This window comes from Zalophus californianus, chromosome 10, assembly GCF_009762305.2.
Source record: "Zalophus californianus isolate mZalCal1 chromosome 10, mZalCal1.pri.v2, whole genome shotgun sequence".
Taxonomy (NCBI): Eukaryota; Metazoa; Chordata; class Mammalia; order Carnivora; family Otariidae; genus Zalophus; species Zalophus californianus.
The window spans coordinates 104,083,169-104,104,151 of NC_045604.1; the positions used below are offsets into that span (position 1 = coordinate 104,083,169).

At 56.0% G+C, this 20,983-nt stretch overlaps 3 protein-coding genes across 6 annotated transcripts; 1 reads left to right on the plus strand and 2 right to left on the minus strand.

Annotated features, from left to right (window-relative positions):
* Positions 1-371: 371 nt before the first annotated feature.
* Positions 372-5,708, minus strand: TMEM270 (transmembrane protein 270). 2 transcript variants are annotated; one of them, XM_027613048.1, is made up of 4 exons: positions 5,587-5,708; positions 2,694-2,817; positions 1,402-1,797; positions 372-1,324 (listed from the first exon to the last, which is right to left on the minus strand). In XM_027613048.1, the coding sequence occupies exons 2-4, from the start codon at positions 2,763-2,765 to the stop codon at positions 1,031-1,033; spliced, it is 762 nt and encodes a 253-aa protein (XP_027468849.1). In that variant the 5' UTR covers positions 2,766-2,817; positions 5,587-5,708; the 3' UTR covers positions 372-1,030. The 2 variants fall into 2 exon arrangements, with proteins under 2 accessions (XP_027468849.1, XP_027468850.1); XM_027613049.1 differs by lacking the exon at positions 5,587-5,708 and adding an exon at positions 3,535-3,610.
* Positions 5,709-14,460: 8,752 nt separating this feature from the next.
* On the plus strand, positions 14,461-18,211 carry METTL27 (methyltransferase like 27). 3 transcript variants are annotated; one of them, XM_027612226.1, is made up of 6 exons: positions 14,461-14,512; positions 14,764-14,890; positions 15,491-15,619; positions 15,847-15,982; positions 16,268-16,360; positions 17,814-18,211. In XM_027612226.1, exons 2-6 carry the CDS (start codon positions 14,768-14,770, stop codon positions 18,092-18,094), a joined length of 762 nt encoding a protein of 253 aa, XP_027468027.1. In that variant the 5' UTR covers positions 14,461-14,512; positions 14,764-14,767; the 3' UTR covers positions 18,095-18,211. The 3 variants fall into 3 exon arrangements, with proteins under 3 accessions (XP_027468027.1, XP_027468028.1, XP_027468029.1); XM_027612227.1 differs by lacking the exon at positions 16,268-16,360; XM_027612228.1 differs by lacking the exon at positions 15,491-15,619.
* Positions 18,212-19,002: 791 nt separating this feature from the next.
* Positions 19,003-20,651, minus strand: CLDN4 (claudin 4). The gene has a single exon (XM_027612052.2). The coding sequence runs from the start codon at positions 20,424-20,426 to the stop codon at positions 19,797-19,799; it is 630 nt and encodes a 209-aa protein (XP_027467853.1). The 5' UTR covers positions 20,427-20,651; the 3' UTR covers positions 19,003-19,796.
* Between the last annotated feature and the right edge of the window lie 332 nt (positions 20,652-20,983).

Consider the following 20,983-nt stretch of genomic DNA (forward strand, 5'->3'; position numbering starts at 1 on the left):
TGGATGGAGGGATGGATGGAAGGATGGATGGGCAGATGGATGGATGGATGAATGGATGGATGGATGGATGGACAGGCAGATGGATGGACAGGCAGATGGATGGATGGATGGGCAGATGGATGGATGGAGGGATGGACAGAGGGATGGACAGATGGGTGGACAGATGAATGGGCAGATGGATGGATGGAGGGATGGATGGAAGGATGGATGGGCAGATGGATGGATGGATGAATGGATGGATGGATGGATGGACAGGCAGATGGATGGACAGGCAGATGGATGGATGGATGGGCAGATGGATGGATGGAGGGATGGACGGAGGGATGGACAGATGGGTGGACAGATGAATGGGCAGATGGATGGATGGATGGAGATGGATGGATGGATGGATGGACAGGCAGATGGATGGATGGTTGGATGGGCAGATGGATGGATGGACAGGCAGATGGGTGGATGGATGGATGGGCAGCTGAGTAGTAAAATGAGGGGCTGAGTGTAAATGAATGGATGGGCTAGCTGCCGACTAGCTCAGGAGTCACTACTTCTCAAAGGAACTTTCTAAATCTCTGCAATGTGAGGCCTTAGCACCCCCCAGAGGCCAGAGTCTCTAACGACCCATCTCCCTTAAAGCCCTGGGCACAGACAGTCCTGAGAATCAGGGGTACAGACCTAGCGAAAGTTAGGTCTGTGCCCCAGTGCTGGCTCTTCCCCTGACTCACTCTGGGGACTTTGGGAATGTTCAACCTTCTGAGGCTCAATTTTCTCATCTGGAAAATGGAGCTAATCAAACCTGAAACCTGTAATGCTATGAGATTTAAACAAAGTTACGTACGTAAAGTGTCTGAGAGGGTTACCTGGCACAGATCCAGGGCCCACGAAATATGATTTCCTTCCCAGAGGCAGCCCTAGGGCACACATGAACACACACACACACACGCACACGCACATGCACACGCCCACCAGTAGGGAAGAGGGACACAGAGCGAGACCCCAGGCTACACCAGGTCCAGAAAGGTAAATGGGGACACACTTATTCTGCAGGGGTCCCATGCTCCGGCAGGGCTGGCCCAGCCTTGGGGCCCAGGGGCTCGGGGAGCGGGGACGTGGACGAGGGTCCTGAGCCCTGCGGGGGCTCAGCTTCCTGGGCCTGGGCCAGCTGGGCTGTGTGCTCAAAGGCAGCTTGCAGCAGGTGGGAGGCAAGGCAAGTGGTCCAGGTGATGAGATAGGCCAGGTGCCAGGTGAGCGCTGTTGGGGTCTCCACCCACCAGTACAGACGCCTCAGCAGGGCTCGGAGCTCCGGCACCACTCGGTTGTCCAGCAGCGCCTGGAGGGGATGAGCCGATGGGCAAATGGCCGGGCCCAGGGCCCCCAGGCCTGCCCTCACGCGGCCGGCCCGCCCACCTTGCTGAGCAGCCCGGCCAGGCTGCAGCGACGGGCCCTCCGGCACAGCCTCCAGGTCAGCAGCAACAGCAGCAAGCCCGCCAGCATCAGGCTGTGCAGGCAGGACAGAAGCAGCTCCGTGCCGGTGGCCGCAGACAGGCCCAAGGCCCGGGCCCAGCGCTGCACGCCCGCCCACACCAGCCGGGGCGCCCGCAGCCCCAGCCACACGGGGACGCCTAGCAGTCCCCACCCCGCCCGCAGGGCCCGCCCCAGGGGGCTGGCGGCAACCCCGGGGGCTGGATGGGCCTGGCGGCCGCGGGACCCCCAAGCCTCATGACCCAGCCCCAACAGCCAGTGGTTGAAGAGGAGAATCTTGAGGAGCAGGAGATTGTAGAGGTGGACCCGGTTCTGGACCAGCTGCAGGAGGGAGGGAGAGCCAACCCGTTGTCACTCATATGGGGGAGGTGCCCCACCTGCCACCCCGGGCCGGGCCTCCTCTCCAGGCCTCAATTGCCCCAACAAGAATGATCTTTATCTGCCCACTTCTAAGGACTCCATTCTCAGGAAGGGGCTTTAGAAAGTATTTCATATTATCCTTGATTTTCTTTCCCTTGGATTGAAGTGAGTATTTATAATACTCTAGACAGAAGGAAGTGGGTTTATTATTATTATTATTATTATTATTATTATAGAAGGAGTGACCATCCATCCCCCTCAGCCCTCTGATCCTGCAGGATTTGAACCCCGGGCAGGTTTTGTCTCCCAAACACCTGGGCTCTCCTGCCCACCGGTTGCCTGTTGGTGTCATGAGGGTGGCTGGGGGCAAAGGGCAGTGCCGTTAGGGGTAGAGAGATGGGAGGCATGGGGGCAGTGACCGAGGGACTGAGGGACCTACGGAGAGAGAGGGACCCAAGAAGATCGGGCTTCTGTCCTGGGTGACAGGGTGGATATGATGTCTCCCATCCAAGGGGAGAAAAGAGTGAGCTTGAGTGGGGAAAGAGTCTGTAAACGGGAAAACTCCACCTGAGTCCTGGGGCTGAACAGCCCCTCTTCAGAGCTCAAAAGCCCCCTATCTGGACCCCACGCACCCTTGTCCAGAGGACCACCTGGAGCCCTAGGGGGTGGTGTGGGAGATAGCCACTTGGGGTTGGCTGTGCACCCCACCACGGGCACCGTGGCTTGGGGGTGGGGCTTCTGAGGCAGGCAGTCACCTAATGCCACCGGTTGGGACAGGTCCATGCGGTCCAACAGCTCCGAGGTGGCTGTGAAGGGCTGGGAGGACCCCACCCCAGTGCCCCCTGCACCCCACTCACCAGCACTGAGAGCTTCACCACCAGCAGCAGAATCCCCAAGAGGCTGGATCTGACCAGAGGGACGGCCTCCATGTCTGGCCCTTCTCTTCCTCCAGCTGGGAGAGGGAGGGTGACCTCACAGATACTGCAAGGTGGGGGCCAAGTTACCATGGGGACCCAGTTGCCGCAAGAGACCCCCTTTTACCTGCCTCCCGCCCCTGCCCTACACAAAAACTGGGGTATTTGTCCTCTCCGTCCTGTCCTCTTCCTGGTTGGAGACTGCCCCAGTCTCCACGTCTGACCTGCCCACAGGGACGCCGGAGAAGGTCCTCAGATGGACTGCCCTGGGGCCTGCATGATTCCCAGCAATCTGTCAGGCCCTTCCCCAAACCGTGGCTGAGGGTGGCTGGGTGCCGCACCTGCCCACATCCGTGAAAATCCCAAAGTACCAAAGGCCCAGGAAATAGAAATCATGACCCCCAGGGCCACGGGTGACACAGTATTTGGAAACAGATGGAAGCCTCAGCTGCCCAAACCTCCAGGCTCCCCACCGAAACACACGCACCCCACCCCCAATCACAAAGCAGAGAAATGAAGTTGGGACTTTTCCTCTCAGATCTTAATGATGCCTGAGAGCCGTTAGAGGAGAGCAGGGGAGAAAAAGTGTGCTGACCCAAAGGCCCCAGAGAGTTCTGGAGAGAGGCAAGGACTGAAGGAAAGCGAACAATTTGCTGAGCTAGCCCACTCCAGGAGGCCATCGGCCGCCTGGAGTATCTCACAAAGCTTGCCGGAGGCTGGGATTAGGGTCAGAGGCTTAGAATTTTCTGGGAGAATCCAGAACCTTGATCACGGGATTTCTCACTTCGCTCTGCCGTCTGGTCCCGGTAGGGGGCCCCAGGAGGCTGCAGGAGGTGGCTGCCGGGCCTTTTAGAAAGTTTTAAAAGCACGCCCTCTGCAGGACAGGCTGCTGTAGTGCAGGGCTGGGTGACTGGAGGGCCCCCTTGTGCACCTCAGAAAGGGTGGGTGCCACCCCAGCCCTTGCACACAGCGTGACTTCAGTCCTCACTTGCCACCTCGGCTGGGCACCCTTGTGCAGGATACAACCTGCCCAACGGGACATGGAAGCCTGCCATAATGAGTCCCTGGAATGTCAAGGATGACCTCTGCCCAGGGCAGTCCTGTTCACCCATTTGTTTCCTCTCCTGGGGCAGACAGATGGGGTCTGGGGGGGGTGAAATGTGCAAAGTCCCTCCACTCTGTCCTCTGCCTTGCCCCTCCCCCACCCACTCTGTGTGCCTGCAACATTATGGCACTAAGGGGTCACCTTGAGCTAAGTTTTGAAGGGAACCATGGGGGCCATGGAATATTCTCTTACACAGTGAGAGCCATGCAAGAGCTGAGGCAGCAAGGAGAGATTGTTGTGGGCTCTAGGACAGTCCCTCCCGCTCGTGAGGAGGTGAGACTAGCAAGAAGGGGTCTGGGGCGGGGGGAGGGGAGGGCGGGGCGGGGCCATCAGCTAGGAATCCACAACATATACAGGGGAAGGTTTAAGATGGTACCCTACTTGCAGGCTAACCAGCCAGCCTGCCCGAGTTCCTTGGCTGCTGGCAGAAGCACGAGGTTCCCGGGTCAGAGAGGAAGGACCATCTATTGCTCACAGCACTAGCTGCTAAGGGTTTAGCATTGGTTCCTTGAGTCCCAAATCCCACAGTGTGACATGGACAGGGCCATAGGACACCCGTCCGCCCAGTGGGTATATTACGAGAGAGTAAGCCTGGGCTCACAGAACCCGAATCTGTTGTAATGGGCAGTAAGCAAGCCTGCCTTTTGCTCCTGAGTGAGACATTATCTTTATCAAGCTGGAGCATGCCTGCGTTTTGCCCCAGATGGAGACGCCATATATTCCAAGGTTGTCTGATACACAGACATCTTGAAAAGATAACCCAGATCAAAGATCAGTGCGCGGAACCATGAGAGACCTGTGCACCTGTCTCCCAACAGAGGGTTGAAGAAAGAGAGGTAAAGCAAGGCAGGGGTCAGGGGTCCCCCTCAGAAGGCTTGGATGAAGGGCGGATGGTGGTGCTGTCCACCAAGGTGGGGGTGGGGAGGAGGCGTGGGTTTGCGGAAGGTATTGACAGATTGCTGGGAATCACACAGTAGGGCCAGAAAGTAGGATTTTTGACGTGTTTTCCTTCCTCCCTCTCCTCCCCCACTATCACCCAGCACCGCCATACCAAGAATTCTACTGTCACTAAGGTGAGTCGATGGTCTTCAACCTCACACTGACCAAACCCCCTGGACCATGTAGTCCGGGCAGGACTGCCAGGGCAGCCCCTCGGGGCATCTCTCAAGACCAAGCTGGGTCTCCGTCCCAGCACTGTCAGGGGTCCCCCCCATCCCCTCCAGAGCTTGGTCCCCAAGCGAGATTTCAGCAAGGCCTCTCTGTGGCTCTGTGCTTGCTCAGACCACAGGAGGCGAGGGACACAGAGGGGACTAAAGGCCTGGAAATCCAGTGACAGAGGCCAGGAGCTCCCCCACACCTAGCCTCCGCCATGCAGTACCATTGGCCGGAAACCCCAGAGTCCCCCCGCCCCCCACCTTCCTTCCTCACCTTCCTGCCAAGCCTCCTGCCAAGAACGTGGGTTCTTAGGCCGGGAGCCCTCCATCCCCTTCTCTTTCCTACTCAACACCTAGGTTCAAGGCCATCCGTGCACTACGGCGCTATAACGACCTCCCCTCCCGGCCCTGTCTGCACCTTGCAGGGTAACAGGGAGGACCAGGTGGGTTAACCCAGTTACGAGTGGCCGCCGCCTTGCCCGACGCGAGAGGGCGCCATTCCTCCCCCGTGCCCTGCTGCGCAGAGACTCCCCTCCCCAGCCCAGGACTTAGGGCTACAGGAGCGCAGGCAGCCCACCTTGGACTTGCTCCGATTCCTGGGGCCCGAGGGCTCTCAGGTGCGCTCCCCTGCGGGTGCAGGACGACAGTGCGGCCGCGCGGGGGCAGCACACACCGGCGGTGCGGAGCCCGGCGCACCTGCGCGCGATGCTCCACTGGGTGGAAAGTTTTCCGTTGCTATTTTGTCCCCAGTCTGGGAGGCTGGTTTCCCTGTAACAACAACCGTGCGTCATCCCGAGGAGCTCGCCCGGTGCGTGTCTCGTCATGCCTGGGTTGCTGGAGGCGAAACCACGGGAAATGATCTGGATAAATATTCTCCTTTCTTTCATGTTCCAGGGTTAAAATCTCACTCTATTTCAAATCTTCATTTCCCCTCCCCCCCAGAAGTACACAAAAGTGATAAATATGCTTTCATAGTTACCGGAATTTGTATTTTTGGCTGTCTAAAAATGACTTTATCGAAGCCACTTAAATACAAAAATAATAATTAAGAACTGACGAATGAGAGAGGAACCTGGATCTGAACTGACCTCTGACACTTACTCACAGGTCTGTGCTTCCGCCCCAAGTCCCTTCTTCTGTAAAACTGGGATATACTTTGTAGAATCTAGCGGGTGAGGCTATGGGGAGGAGTCAATGAAACAGGGTCTGAGAAGGGCTTTGAGCAGCACCTGGCCCGGCACCAATGCTTGGCGGCTGGCGAGTCAACGAAGTCAGCACCTGTGGAATGGAAAGTTAACCCAAGAATTTTTCAAAACAAAATAAGCTACAAGTTAGGCAAACTTGCTTTAAAACATGTGCAAATTTGTAAAAAGAGATGACCTCCACGGTGCATGAATTGAATTGATTCATAAGCCAACATATGGAAATATTCATCTCAACCAAACCACTTTCAGGGGACTCACTTGGAGGCCAAGACTACATTTTTGAAATTCCAGTACATGGCCAAATATAAAGAAGGGTCAATGATACCTTTTAAAATTAATTCAAGAGGGCGCCTGGGTGGCTCATATGGTTAAGCGTCTGCCTTCGGCTCAGGTCATGATCCCAGGCTCCTGGGGTCGAGTCCCGCATCGGGCTCCCTGCTCAGTGGGGAAGCCTGCTTCTCCTTCTGCTTCTCTCTCTCTCTCTCTCTCTGTCTCTCATGAATAAATAAATAAAATCTTTTAAAAAATTTTTAAAAATTAATTCAATAAAATTTTGAACACAAAAATGAGTAAAAATGCCTTAAAAATATTGAAAAGGATATAAAGTGGCCAGACCATCCCATTGTTCAAAAACATTATTTATCCCCCAAATAAAAGGTGTGATCAATGGACAAAAATGTATAAATGCCAGCAACTGATTGCAGAGTCACACCTGTGCAGTGCAAAAATCAACAAATGAACAAACAGCAATGGGAAATACAATTTTCACTAATTTGTTTCTTGATCAATTTGTTCAGGACCAATATGTTTAGTGTACTTGATTTCTGCCAGCTCACTCAGACCTCTCTCTCGCAAATTCTCCCACCCACCACCCATCCATCCTCAACCACTCCCCCCTCCCTGCTTGCTCTTTTCTCTTCTTGTGTCCTAAAGGCTTCTTGTGTCCTAAACAAAATGTTCCACCATCCACTGAAGGACATTTAGGTTGTTTCCATATCTTGACTATTGTGAATTTTGGTGCAGTGAATATGGGAGAAGATAGCTCTTCACAATTCTGATTTCAAGTTCTTCGGATATATACCCAGAAGTGGGATTGCTAGGCTCTGAGGTAGTTCTATTTTTAATTTTTTGAGGGCCTCCGTACGTTTTCCATAGTAGCTGTATTAATTTACATTCCAACACGGGAGAGATAGGTAGACATGTAATAGATAGATTGATAGGTAGATACATACACACACACACTGGGATATTATTTGGCCTTGAAGAAGGAAAATTCCTGACAACATGGATGGAGCTGCAGGACATTATGCTAAGTGAAATAAGCAAGACACAGAAAGAGAAATACTGCATGATCTCACCAACTCATGGAATCTAATAAAGCCGAGCTCAGAAACCGAAAGAATGGTGGTTGTCAGACAGAGGCTGGGGTTGGGAGAAATGGGTTGGTCATAGGGTACAAAGTTTCGGTTATAAAGATGAATAAGTTCTAGAGATCTAATGTACAGCATAGTGCGCACAGTTAACAATACCGTATTGTTTACTTGAAATTTATTAAGGAGATAGATCTTCAATCTTCTCAACACACACACACACACACACACACACACACACAAATGGTAACTTTGTAGACGTGATAGATACACTAATTAGCTGGATTGTGGTGTCCATTTCACAACATATATGTATATTCAAAACATCAAGTCGTATGCCTTAAATATACACAATTTTTACTAAAAGGAAAATGTCCCTCAGTGCCCCCTCACCTGACCTTTTAAACCATGCTTTTGAAATAAATGCTGCAGACATCTTATTGCCACCAGCAGCCACTGGCCATCTAGCTTCTGCCCCCACATCCCCACCGCCACTGTCCTGGGCCAAGGGACCAATAAACTCTTTGTTGCTGAATCTGGTACAGAGACATCATGAGCAAAGCCAAAAGGTGGCATCAGCCTAGGAGAAATGTTTGCAACTCGTGAAACAGTCCAAGAATCAGTATCCAGAATATACAGAACATCTAAGGAACTCCTACAAACATAAAGATAAGTAAGATCAAATCAGATGACTCAACAGAACACATAGGCAAAGACAACTCACAGCAGAGGAAACCCAAAGAGCCAACAAACTTATGAAAAGCTGTGCATCTTCATTAGTAATCGAGGGAAACACAAATTAAAACCACAATGAGATACTCTCTCATACTCATTTGCAAAACCAAAGAAATCTGACAAAATGTGTCGGTGAGTCGGTGGGGGCAACCAGAGCATCCAACATGACGCGTGCCCCCACCTGGCAATTCCACGTTGGGTTCTCAGACTCTGAGAGCCATCCATGGTAAGAAAGGTGTTATTCGCAGCTGCCCGTTGCATACATATGTGAAACCGAAACAAGTTCACAAGACAATAATTGCCCTTACTATGTGCAGTGTGTACTTTCTAGTCATTCGATTTTACAATGAACTGAATTGTTTTCGTTACCCCCTACCGGAATGCAAACCCTATTTTGTAAAGCACTCCTTCCAGAAGTATTCATTTGTGAACAAAGAAACATGTGCAAGGCTATTTGCGGCACCGTCATTTTCCATCAGTAGGGAAATGAATAAATGAATTGGGTGTATCTGTTTGAGGGATGACTAAGCAGTGGTTACCATGAATGTGATCTGTAAACAGCAATGTGGAAAGATCTCAAAAACATAGTAAAGGTGGGGGGGGAGTTAAGTGAAAGGGGAAATTACAGAGTAATAGCTATAAAATGATAGCATTCATATACATTTTCTCAAACCCAGTAAGCATTATTATACGTTCCAGACACATGTAGTAAAAATAGAAAAACAAGACCTAGAAGGTCCTGCCCGTTCAGGGTGGTAGCTGGGTCCCTGGGGCAGCAGATGGAGGAGGGAGGAATTCAGAGGGAGTCTCAGCTTCCTCTATAATCTTCTCTTTTTCTACATTCACATATTCTGGAGCAATAATGACAAAATGCTAACATTTGTTCATTCTGGGTAGTGGGTACCTGATGGCTGAGAATAAGCCATTCAAGCAGAGGTCTGAAGGAAGAGTGATCCAGACCAAAAACAGCAGTGCAAAGGTCCTGGGGTAACCATGGCATGTTCCAGGAACAGCAGACGCTAGGATGGTGGAGTGAGGAAAGAGGTTAGGGATGAGGGTGGTAAGGAATTTGGATTTTAGGTTTTAAGCAGGAGAGTAAGCTCATCAAATTTAGACTGTAGGGGCGCCTGGGTGGCTCAGTCAGTTAAGCATCCGCCCTTGGCTCAAGTCATGATCCCAGGGTCCTGGGATCGAGCCCCATGTCACGCTCCCCGCTCAGCAGGAAGTCAGCTTCTCCCTCTGCCCCTCCCCCTGCTTGTGCTCTCTCTCTCAAATAAATAAATAAAATCTTTAAAAACAATGTACACTGTAAAAACATCATTCTGGTTGGGCATATTTTGTTAACTGATCAACAAAAACATGGGGTCTATAGTGCTAATCTCTTGTATGTTTGAAATTTTCCATTTTAAAAACAGTAGTCCATACTACCTCTAGCTACTCCGAGGAAAATGGACTGTGGGTGGAGGCAGAAGCGGGGCAGGGAGGCCAGGGAGGAGGCTGCAGCAGGGGTCTGGGTGAGAGGGGAGGGTGAACAGGACCAGAGTGGCAGGGGCAGAGGGGAGAGGCCATGGGCATGTGGGATGAGAGAAAAATGGCTTGGACTTAGCCCCTGGGCGCACCGTGGTTCTGGAGGACAAGGAGGGGCAGGTTTGGGAGTACGGACAAGGAAAACTGGGTTTGGGAGCGATGCCAGAGAGAGGCTCGTGGCCTCCACAGGGAGGTATCGGGTGCACAAGTCCAGAGTTCAGGGGAGAGTCAGGGCTTGGAGTCACCTCTTTGGGGATCGCTGGCATATAAAAAGTATTTGAAACCACGGGACAAGATGAGATCATATAGGAAGTGGGTGTAGTTAGAGACCAAGAACGGGCCCAGGACTTGGGGGTGGGGGGCGCTCTCCGACTTGAGGAGGAAGAGGGGAGAGAAGAAGAAAGGGCAGCAAAGGAGACAGGAAACCAGAAAGAAGGGAAGTTGCTCTCTCGTCCCCAATCACCCTGTAACCTGTCAATCCCGTGGCAGCCCCTCCCCGGCAGCCCCCGCCCCCGTCCCCCCCCCCGCGCTGCTCGGGACTCCAGCTCTGGCCCGGATCATTACAACAGGCTGGGGTCCACTCCCCACACTGCCATCTGGGCGTCTCTGTGAGATGCAGATCTGAAGCTACAACTCCGGCAGCCCCTGCAGGGTTAGAGAGCCAGTCCCGGCCTGGTGACCGCGGCCCCTGGGGACGCTCCCACCCATCAGACACAGAGGCAGGTGGAAGCGCTCGCGTTTGCACATACCGAGGAGCGGGGGGCTGCACCTTGCACCAGCAGCCATCCCCCCCTCCTTCCCTGCTTCCCACAGGCAGGGCTCGTTTCCCACACCGGAGCCTGGAAGTACCAGACCTCCCTTTCCCAGCCTCTGGGGCTCCTGGGAAAATGTCCTCCCTCCAAAGAAAGAGAGAGACAAGGAGACAAGGCCCAGCCTGCCTCGTGGTTTCTATGTGAGGACACATGAACGTCTGAGGTGCTGCCACCATCCTGTGACCAGAAGGAACCCTCCGAGCAAACACAAAATGACGAACAGGAGACTGGAGCCTGGGTCCTTGGTGAAGTCAGTGGGTGGGCCACGGGGCGCCTGTCTGGCGCAGTCGGTTGAGTGCCTGACTCTCAGTTTTGGCTCAGGTCACGATCTCAGGGTCATGAGATCGAGCCCCACGTTGGGCTCCTCGCTCAGCAGGGAGTCTGCTTGAGATTCTCTCTCCCTCTGCCCCTCCCCCTGCTCATGCTCTCTCTTTCTCTCAAATAAATAAATCTTTGAAAAAGAAAAATCAGCGGGCCACGGGGCCAGCCTTGGTACGCAGACCAGTGGACTTCTGCTAAGACTAAACAGCGAACCCCTACTATTTAAACCCCTTTGGGTTGGGTTCCCGGCATTTGCATCCAGAAGCATCCCGACTGACCCCCACATCCTCACGCATGCGCACGTCCCACCCTCACATGCCTGGCCCCCAAAAGCTGTGCCTTCCCCCTCAGAACTCTTGCCCATTGGCATCACTATGTCTTGCCTGTGGGCCCTCTTGGCCTAACATGGCCTCACCTTTGTCCACTTGACCCTTTCCCGCCACTCACTCTGGCCACAGGGTGACTCACCTGGCCTCAGCCACCTGCAGCCCTTGGCCTCTGGCTTGTACATCGGTGAGGCCACACAACAGTTATGAAACATAAACTGCTCCTTTTCACCCCCAAACCATTTTGGGGGGCGGACTGGATGGTGTCCATTGCTCCAGGGGAAGGTCATTGTCAGCACAAAAAAAAAAAACAAAACAAAACAGGAAAGACTTTGGGATTCCAAAGTTTAGGACTTAATCGGGCTGATAACGGGACACAGAAACCTTTGAGGTGTCAGAGAAACACCTCCTGCCCTGAGACTAGGATGGTTTCCTGGGGCTCTCGAGGGGAAGGAATGGAGTGGGCTCTGGGGAGAGCAGTCAGTGGGGCCTGGGGTTCATGCCTGGGAATAGCAGAGCGGCATCCTGAGACCATCAGCTCCCACCAGGACCCCCCATGGCAAGTCTTGCTCTCCACCAAGGCCTAGAAGCCATTGCTGTAGGAGCCACATTGGTGCTCACAAACCAGGAAGCCCCCCATCAGTGAGTGGGGCACCATTGAGCAGAGGCACTGAGAGACTATGGAGACAGATATGCAGTCCCTCCAGGGCCTCCCCAGGTTCCCTCTGATGATCCAACAAGACTGCCTTTGGGGCTATCCACTTTACTTAAAGGGTCATTCCTCATGACGACATCTTTCAACACCACAGCGCCCACCTACCCCCACCCCAGACAAAAGAGTGGTCCTGGACACCGGGGGTGGGGGGGTGGCTTAGAGGGAAAAGCCTGCACACAGATACTGAGGAGATAATGAGCAGAGCCCGAACAGGAGAAGACACCCATCTCCCTTTTGCCCCACTAGGCCAGGGTAGAGTGGGGGCTGTTTCTGACTCATCTCTGTGACTCCAGCACCCTGCCCAGGGCCTGATAAACAGAAAGTACACAGTAAATATTTATTGGCCTAAATGGAACATGAGGCTGTAGAGATGGGGCCCCCACTGTCGGCTGACTGAGCCAGTCCTTGCCCCCAACCTCCGCCTCCCGATTCACCTGCTAGCGACCGCTCATCTGGCCACTAGGATGAAGTAGAATTCACGGCCCTGGGCTTCCAATAAAGCTTTTGTGATGATGAATAGTCTGAGCTGGCCCAGCTCTTTACCCTTTTCCCTTCATCCTGTCCTGTCTGGAGGCATAGCAGCCATGAGGAGGTGACAGTCATGAGCACAAAGGCCTCCGTGCAAAAGGTGGCAGAGAAGGAAGATGACAAGAGCATGGGTCCCTGATGGCACAGCTGAGCCTCTGACCAGACTGCCCAGTCTCAGCTTCCTTGATGAGCCCTGTCAATCCCTCTGTCTTGAAGCTGTAGCTGTTATGTGTGTTCAGTTATTTGCAGCTGAACACAACGGATTCACAGCACACTCACCGTGTGCCTTTGGACCAAAACAGATCTGGGTTCGGCCCTTGGCAGGTGACAGCTGAAATCTGGGTTTGCTCCACTCCCCCGAAACTGCTCGAGGCTGGGGCACGACGTCTAACTCAGAAAGAGGAAGTAAATCTGGCCACTGGTGTACACTAGCAGGGTCTACCTTGGCCTCCAAAGACCTCCACACCCCTATAGACGGTGCTCACTTCTGAAGCCTCATTTTAAACCACCTCAGTGTTGGCCATCCCTCATCTTTTTGAAACACTCTGTCCTTGGCATCCTTCCTGACTTCTCTGGGTTCTCTCCAGCTCTCCTAGACACTCCTCTTCCTCCCTGAAGGGTTGGGGGTCCTCAAGCTGGGTCCTGAGCCCTGTCCTCCTTTCTTTCTGTTCTCTCCCCACACATCTCACGTTTACCAGCTGCCTCAATCACCACTGGTTATACTCCTGACCCTGAATCTGTCTCCAGCCTGACCTCTCTCCTGAGCTCAAGACTTGCATCAAACAGTGTCCTGGACGTCTTCACATATACACTTCAAACTCAACACCCTCAAACTGTGAATATCCTCCTTGCCCCAAACCTGTTCTCCTCCCCGGCTTCCCTTTTTGTGAATGGCACCATCATCAACCCAAAGGCTCAACTCCCAACTGCTTGCTTCCCCTCCCCATGCCACACACTCTCAATCACCAAAGCCCTGCTGCCCAGGCTTCTACCACTGAAACATCTCCGAACTTCATCCATTATCTCTGCACAGCCATGGCTGCTACCCAGGCTCATGCTACCAACACCTCCTTCCTGGACAACTGCGACAGGCTCCCAAACTCCTCCTGCCCAAACTTTGATCCCCAAAGGTTCTCTAGGCTAGTGCTTCTGAAACTCTAGGAGCACAGAAATCACCTGGAGAGTCTGTTTAAAGTAGATTTCTGGGGCCTCCCCACCCCTCTTGCAATCTGATTCTGATTCACTTGGTCTGGGGAGGGGCTCAGGAATTTGCATTTCTAACCAGTTCCCCTCTTAAGGGCGCCCCTGGAGGAACCCAAGCTAAAGATGCTGGCACAGAGATTGCAAGTTTTGGGACCATACTTTGAGTAGCAAGGATCCCCGGTCTGTCCAATACGGAGGCCACTAGCCACAGATGGCTATTTAAATTATTAAAACAAAATAAAACTTAAAATTCAGTCCCTCAGTAGCACTAGCCACATTTCCGATGTTCAACTGCCCAGTAGCTAGTGGCTACTATATCAAACAACGTCCAGTATCGAACATTTCCATCGCCACAGAAAGTTCTACTGGATGGCGTTGCCCAGACCAAGGTGACCGTTCTAAAGAAAGGAAGGCTGATCTTAGGTCCCCCTCTTGCCCATAAGATTTCAGAGGCCCTCACTTCCTAAAAGTAAAAGCATACAAAGGACGTCGAGAGCCGGGAGGGCACAGAGATGCTCCTAAACTGGGAAACCCTGAAAATGCTTCGGAGGAGTCCAGATCTTCCCCGGCTAGAGAAAGGCCAGGAACTTTGAGCTCATTGGATGATGGTGGAGGGGCGGTGCCAGCGCTTCCCTTTGATTGGGTACTTTCTCATAGCGGAAAGCCAATCATCGAGGGCGGTGGGGGCGGGGCCTGTACGGCCGTACAGGCCCCGCCCCGAGTTCCGGGGCTCTAAACACCGCAGGGGAGTCGGATTGGCGGTGAGTTCTGACCCCCTACCTCCTTAGATCCCTCCGGTGCTAGAATCCGGCTCACCGCATTGGGAGTGGGGAGGTGGGGGCAGGTCCTACTTCCCGCTGCGGGGAGCACCGTCCCCCCAGCCCTGAAGCCCACGTGTCCAGTCTCGCCCTGTGTGTACTGTCACCGCCTATGAAATGGCCTGGCGGGTGGAGGGTTGGGAATGGGAGAGATCGCAGTGGGCCTCGAGATAACGGAGGCTGGGTCCCCACAGGAGGATGGCTCAGGAGGAGGGCCGGAGCCTGTCTGAGGCGCGGTCCCGGGTGGGGGTCTTACACGGCATCACCGACCTGGGCGACAAGCTGCACTTCTATAAGCGCTGGGCTCCGGACTATGACCAGGTAAACTGGCCAGGCTCCTCACCTCCACCTCTCTTGCTCGCCCAACCTCAACTTTCCTATCTGTAAAGTGGGAAGAGTTAGCCTTGCATCACCCCAGGGTGGCTTGTGAGAATGAGGTGAGCCCCTGCAGTCCTGCCCCCTTCAAGGACTAGCCCCTCTTCGGCTCACCTACAGCAGTCCTGCCCTCTGGCCAGCCCCATGGCTCCACATTGGCAGCCCCTAGAAATCAGGAACCAAGACCTCCCCGTCCTGGGACTGCAGCCCAGACAGAGGGGCCGCCTGGAGGAGGTGCCTCTGGAGGGGTCACTATGGACTAAGGAGAGAGTGCTGCATTGGCCAGCAGAGCAGTTCCCAGCAGCGGGCTGTGCACTGACTCTCTAATCCTCGCCCCTGGGCAGAGGAAAGCATCTCATGCTGGAGTCCCCGGCAGGGCTGGAGCCCTGGTGAGTGGGCACGCACGAGCGCGCGCACACACACACACACACACACACACACACACACACACACAGCTTGACCTGGCTGACTCCTAGACAACCCCACATGGAGATCCCCCAAACAGTGGGGCACTGGGTACCGGTCGGCTAAGCACTCTGTCCCCAGGACGTGGCCGCCCTGCAGTACCGTGCCCCACGCCTCGCAGTGGACTGCCTTACCCAAGCCCTTCCGGGCCCACCTCATGCTGCCCTGATCCTGGATGTGGCCTGTGGCACCGGCCTGGTGGCTGCCGAGGTGAGGCCTCCCTGGATCCCCTGCCCTCTCTTCAGCTCCGCATTTGTTCAAATTTCCTTTCACCCAGAACTTTGGCCCCAGAACTTTGCCTCCCCCCTCAGACTCACTGGTCCCAAATACTTGGACTGCATTTACAGCGGGGTCCACTGCCCTCCCCAGGTGCAGGGACCCAGCTGGGAGATGGCAAGTGTGAACTGTGACTGAGTCCCCGCCCCCCTCAATCTCAGCTGCAGGCTCGGGGCTTCCTCCAGCTGCATGGAGTGGATGGGAGCCCAGAGATGCTGGAACAGGCCCGAGCCCGTGGCTTCTACCAGCGCCTCAGCCTCTGCATTCTGGGCCAGGAGCCTCTGCCCAGCTCTGAAGGTACTTCCCTCCCACCCAGGCACCTTTCTCTTGTCCAGCCTCCATCCCCGTCCACAAGCCCCCTCCCACACTGAGCCCCCCCAAAGCCTCACTGAGACCCTCTCTGAGCCCCCGTGAGCCCCTCCCCCCCTCTCTCTAGCACTCCATCCCATGATCTGATGTCAGCCCAGGAGGGGCCACAGCTGCCATATCCCCCTGCAAGTGGCAGGCCTGGTCCCTCCTGCTGGGTATCATGAGGCCACGACAAAGACAGACCCCCACAGCACATCTCCACATTCTGCATAGGGACCTTCGATGCAGTGCTGATAGTGGGTGCCCTCAGTGACGGCCAGGTGCCCTGCAGTGCTATACCTGAGCTTCTGCGAGTCACCAAGCCAGGTGAGGAGCAGCCTATCCAACCCAGGCACACACCTTCCCCCTCACCATGCGCACAGACACCAGCCTCAGAACCTCTCGGGCCAGGCGAGGGGCCGGGGCCTGCCCTGGGTCACATAGCCTAGCCTCGCATCCCAGCCACCGGCGGCCACCAGCAACAGACCCAGGCAAACGGGCAGGGCAGACGGGTAGCCAGGTGGCCTCTTATCCATCGGACAGCTTCACTCTCCTCTCTGGCTCTGTCTCCTCTCCTCCAAGCAGTGGCACAGCCCCGGCCCCCACGGGATTACGGTAGGCACTTTTTGTAAACTCCCCACGTGGACTGATGTGCAGCTGAGGATTGTGTTCACTGTGCTCCGACCGTGTGCCTTGTGCCCGGCTGGGCTGTGCTCCGGGCTGCAGGTACACACCGAAGAGCGGTGTTTCCAGGGGCCGGGCCGGGGAGTGAAGGCAGCCCACACAGAAGGCGGCCACCGGCAGAAACAAAAAGTCAGGCGGACAGCCGCAGGAAGTCATGGGCAGAAAGAGGAATGGTGGAGCAGGAGGGTGGTGGGGCCCTGACTCGGCTGCGGGACGGGGCCAGCAAGCCCCAAAGGTGCCCCTGTTGCAGCAAGACTGCATCTTCTCCCTGCCCCCCTCGCCCCCACTGGGCCCAGCAGGACCTGTCGCTAAGCCTGGACAGGTCTGGGCAGCCTTCGGCCTCAGGGAACTGTGCAGGCTGACAGACGCAGGGTCTTGAGTGGGGTCAGAGAGGCAGTGACTGGGCTCGAGAGAACAGGAAGCTCCCATCAGAACCAGCCCAGCCCGTGCTCATCAGGCCCCTCAGTTGGCCGGAGCCCCGTCTGTCTGCCCACGTGGCACAGACTTCCCTGTTTTGGAGCCTCTCCTCCCACGGAGCCCCATCCACCCATCGCGCAGGGCCCTACTTCTCCTCACCCCTTCCTCCAGGAAGCCCTCCAGACACCATCTCTCCTACATGTATCTGAGCCCACACTGGGCATGCTATAGGTGCCTGGGGAGGACCCGAAGGGATAGGTCATTTATTCATTCAGCCAGTGCTTAATGACTGTGCAGTCCTTCCTGTGCCTCCAGACACAGCCACATCCTCCAGCAGAGGGGCTGGGTGAGCAGTGAGGACGGAGCCCCCCCCCCCCCCCCCCGTCCAGGGGATTAAGCCAAGAATTCCCAGGGTAACTTGGGCCTGGAAGGGTGCATAGGAGGCTGTCAGGCTGAGGGCGCAGAAGGGTATTCTTGGGGCGGGAACGGTGAGCCGCCGAGGTATGGAGGTGGGGAAAGGCTGGCCCGGGGACAAAGCTGAGACGATATATGCCCTTGAGGACACCCTTGAGGACAGGAGCAGAAAGGGACAACCTTCCCGGGAAGGGGTGGGCCTCGAGCCTGGAACCAAGGCTCCTGCCCCTCCCCCACCCACCTTCCCCCACCCCACCCTCTCCAGGGGGGCTGGTGTGTCTGACCACCAGGACCAACCCATCCAACCTGCGCTACCAGGAGGCACTGGAGGCCACGCTGGACGGGCTGGAACGGGCCGGGGCGTGGCAACGCCTGGTGGCCTGGCCCGTGGACCGGTGGGAACTCGCCACTTCCGAGCTTGAGGTGGGGCCTGGAACTTCGGACTGTGATGGCTTCATCTCCGGCATTGTCTACCTGTACCGGAAGCAGGATGTGGCCCAGGTGGAGGGAGTGCGGCCCAGTTCTCAGCCCCCCGCTGACCTCTGACTCTCCGTGTGACCTCAGCCAGGCCCGTCCTTGGGCCTCCTCTGCTTCATTTGTAAAATGGGGCCCCTGTGCCAACCTTGCCCCTCGGGGAGTTCTGCCTATTAAATGAGTCCCAGAAGGGGTTGCAGGCCTCTGGCTCTGATTCTCTCCCCCAGGAAGGTGACATCTGTCCCTGAGAAGGACGGAAATGAGAAGAGACGGAACAGAGAGGGCTCCCACCCCGGGCCGTCCCTGCGCCAGGCATGATAGGGCCACAGATGTGACATTTTGACGCCTGCCATGGTGGCAGGTCCTCTCACCCTAACTGGAGGACCAGGAAACCCGTGCTCATGCCTCTGGCCTTGACCAAATACTTTCACGTGCCCAGGATTCTCATTTCTAAAAGCTCGGCTCCAAGCGTGCCTTGGAGGCTCATTAGGAAGGAGCCTTGGAGCTGGGCCTTTAGGACGAGCAGGATTCAGGGGGCTGGAGAAAAGGAACAAGACATTCCAGACCCACAGCAGGGACAGCCTGGACCAAAGCCAGGACATGGGACCTAGAGGGCGAGCGGACCGGCCTGGCTTCCCAGACAAAGTGGGGACAAAGAGGGGGAGAGGGCAGGTGGCCCACTCCCAGGGCTGAGTGTTCTTACCTGGCCTCCCTCCGGGGGTCCCCAACCCTTCACCACAGTCCTGGGCACACAGCGTGTTTCCTATGTATGGCTTTACCTTTTACCAAATGAAGGGCTTTGAGGAAGGTGATTCCAAGGTGAGGGCCAGCTCTGATTTGTCACAACTCCTCAAAACCGTTTTTTTTAAGTGTTCTTGTCCCGGCCACATCACAGTGGTCCTGTTCTTCGTCGGCCCCCCGCCCAGGCTTCTAGCCCCGCCCTGCCCACCTTCATGGCTGAAATCAGAAACGATACGGTCTTCCTGTGCACAGGTCCCATTTATTGTAGAAAATAATAGTAATTACCATGACAAACAGATCTCCTTAAGTTATAAAACAAACCACAGAGGAGGCAGGGAAAAGGCCCAGGACTTCCAGGGAGTGAAGGCCAGAGAGAGACCGCCCCCCACCCCCGAGCTGTCCCCAGGATGTCCAGTGACCTTGGCAGGGGTGGCAGATGTCGCAAGTCCCAAGAGTCCCGGGGTCCTGCTGCCGAGGCAGAGCCCTGAGGCTGCAGGGTGGGGGCAGGAAGGGGTGCGGGCTGCCTGGGCAGCCTCCATGGCCTCCTCCCCACCACTACCCAAACCAGTTTGTAGCACCTTCACCCCTCCCCTCCAAACCCGTCTGTCAACTCCGTGTCAACTCTGGCTCTACGGTCAGGTGGGTGAGCGAGGCCCCAGCCGATCTCCTGGCCAACACGGGCATGCGCAGGGCACGCACTCAAGAGGCAGAGCCCAGGCCAAGTCAGGGCTGAGCTGTCCGGGCCAGCAGGAGCCCGCTCCCGCCTCCCCCGCCACACCTGTTACTTCCACCCTCTCTCCTGTATCCTCCGGCCCTTCAGTGGAGGGTGGCACAGGAGTCCCTTTCTGTCCATCCTTGCTCGAGTAGAAGGGGCCTCAGGTCAGTGTCCAAGGGGGCTAGAAGGGGCTGAGGGCTGCCGGAACAATGGCCTGGCTCCGTCCCCGCTTGTCCAGCCCCGGGGCCATCCTGGGCTCACAGGGCTGCGCCTTCAGTCCAGGGAGGAACAAAGCCGGCGGGACAGAGCTGAGTCGCCTTACACGTAGTTGCTGGCTGGGGCGGAGCGGGCGGCGGAGTACTTGGCCGAGTAGGGCTTGTCGGTGCGGGGCGGGCAATTGCAGCAGAGGAGGGCCCCCCCCAGCAGCAGCAGGCCCGAGGCCGCCCAGCCGATGTAGAGAGAGGCACCCATCTCCCGCTTCTGGCCCGAGGCCACCAGCGGGTTGTAGAAGTCCCGGATGATGGTGTTGGCCGTCCAGGACGCGGGGACCATGACCAGCAGGCCGGCCAGCAGGAACACCACACCCGCCACGATCATGGTCTTGGCCTTGGCGCTCTCATCCTCCACGCAGTTGGTGCACTTGCCCCCCACCACGGAGAGCAGCACGCCCAGCAGTGCCAGGATGATGCAGATGACCATGAGGGCGCGGGCCGCCTGCAGGTCCTGCGGCAGCGCCAGCAGCGAGTCATACACCTTGCACTGCATCTGGCCGGTGCTCTGCACCACACAGTTCATCCACAGGCCCTCCCAGATGGTCTGCGACGTGACGATGTTGCTGCCGATGAAGGCCGTCACGCGCCACATGGGCAGCGCGCAGCTCAGGATGGCGCCCAGCCAGCCCAGCACGGCCAGCGCGATGCCCATCACCTGCAGCCCCATGGAGGCCATGGCTTAGCGTCTGCGGGGCTCTAGGACCTGGAAGGGTGGGGGTCCGGCCCTGGGGGCTGTAGGAATCCAAGCGCTGAGGACAGACCCTCGGCGTCCACAGGGAAGACTTTCAATTGGAGTCCAGAAACGCCGGATCGGCTCTCCAGCTCTCCGGAGTCAGAAGCACAAGCCCAGTCAGTGTGCCTAGACGGTTCCTTTCAGCCACGGGCTCTGCACCCGCTACAGGGGTGGTTATATGGCTCTGCGGTGGGGGCGGGAGCAGAGGGAGGGGTTTCAGTCCCTGGGGCCTGCCCCCTGACCAGTTTCTCTGGATTCCTGAACCCGGGCCAACAAAGGCACTTCAAGGCTGATGGGCCCCTGAGTCAGGCTCCTGGAGAGCCAGTCTCGGGGGAAACTGCCCTCTCCCCCTGCCCCCGGGCCCATTGCTGAGGTCAGCCTGGAGACAGACATTGAGTCACAGCTCCCAAGCACCTGGACGCATGGGGCAAGCAGCCCCAGCCACGGTCGGGTCCTGAATACCAGGATCCCCACACCTCAGGGCTCCCTCATTCCAGGCT

Coding starts and splice junctions, on each gene's coding strand:
- METTL27 (XM_027612226.1), top strand. CDS start 14,768: ATGGCTCAGGAGGAGGGCCGGAGCCTGTCTGAGGCGCGGTCCCGGGTG. Junction 15,620..15,846: donor CCGGCCTGGTGGCTGCCGAG/GTGAGGCCTCCC, acceptor CCTCAATCTCAG/CTGCAGGCTCGGGGCTTCCT. Junction 15,983..16,267: donor GCCTCTGCCCAGCTCTGAAG/GTACTTCCCTCC, acceptor CATTCTGCATAG/GGACCTTCGATGCAGTGCTG.
- CLDN4 (XM_027612052.2), bottom strand. CDS start 20,426: ATGGCCTCCATGGGGCTGCAGGTGATGGGCATCGCGCTGGCCGTGCTG.
- TMEM270 (XM_027613048.1), bottom strand. CDS start 2,765: ATGGAGGCCGTCCCTCTGGTCAGATCCAGCCTCTTGGGGATTCTGCTG. Junction 1,798..2,693: donor TGGTGAAGCTCTCAGTGCTG/GTGAGTGGGGTG, acceptor TCCCTCCTGCAG/CTGGTCCAGAACCGGGTCCA. Junction 1,325..1,401: donor TGGCCGGGCTGCTCAGCAAG/GTGGGCGGGCCG, acceptor CATCCCCTCCAG/GCGCTGCTGGACAACCGAGT.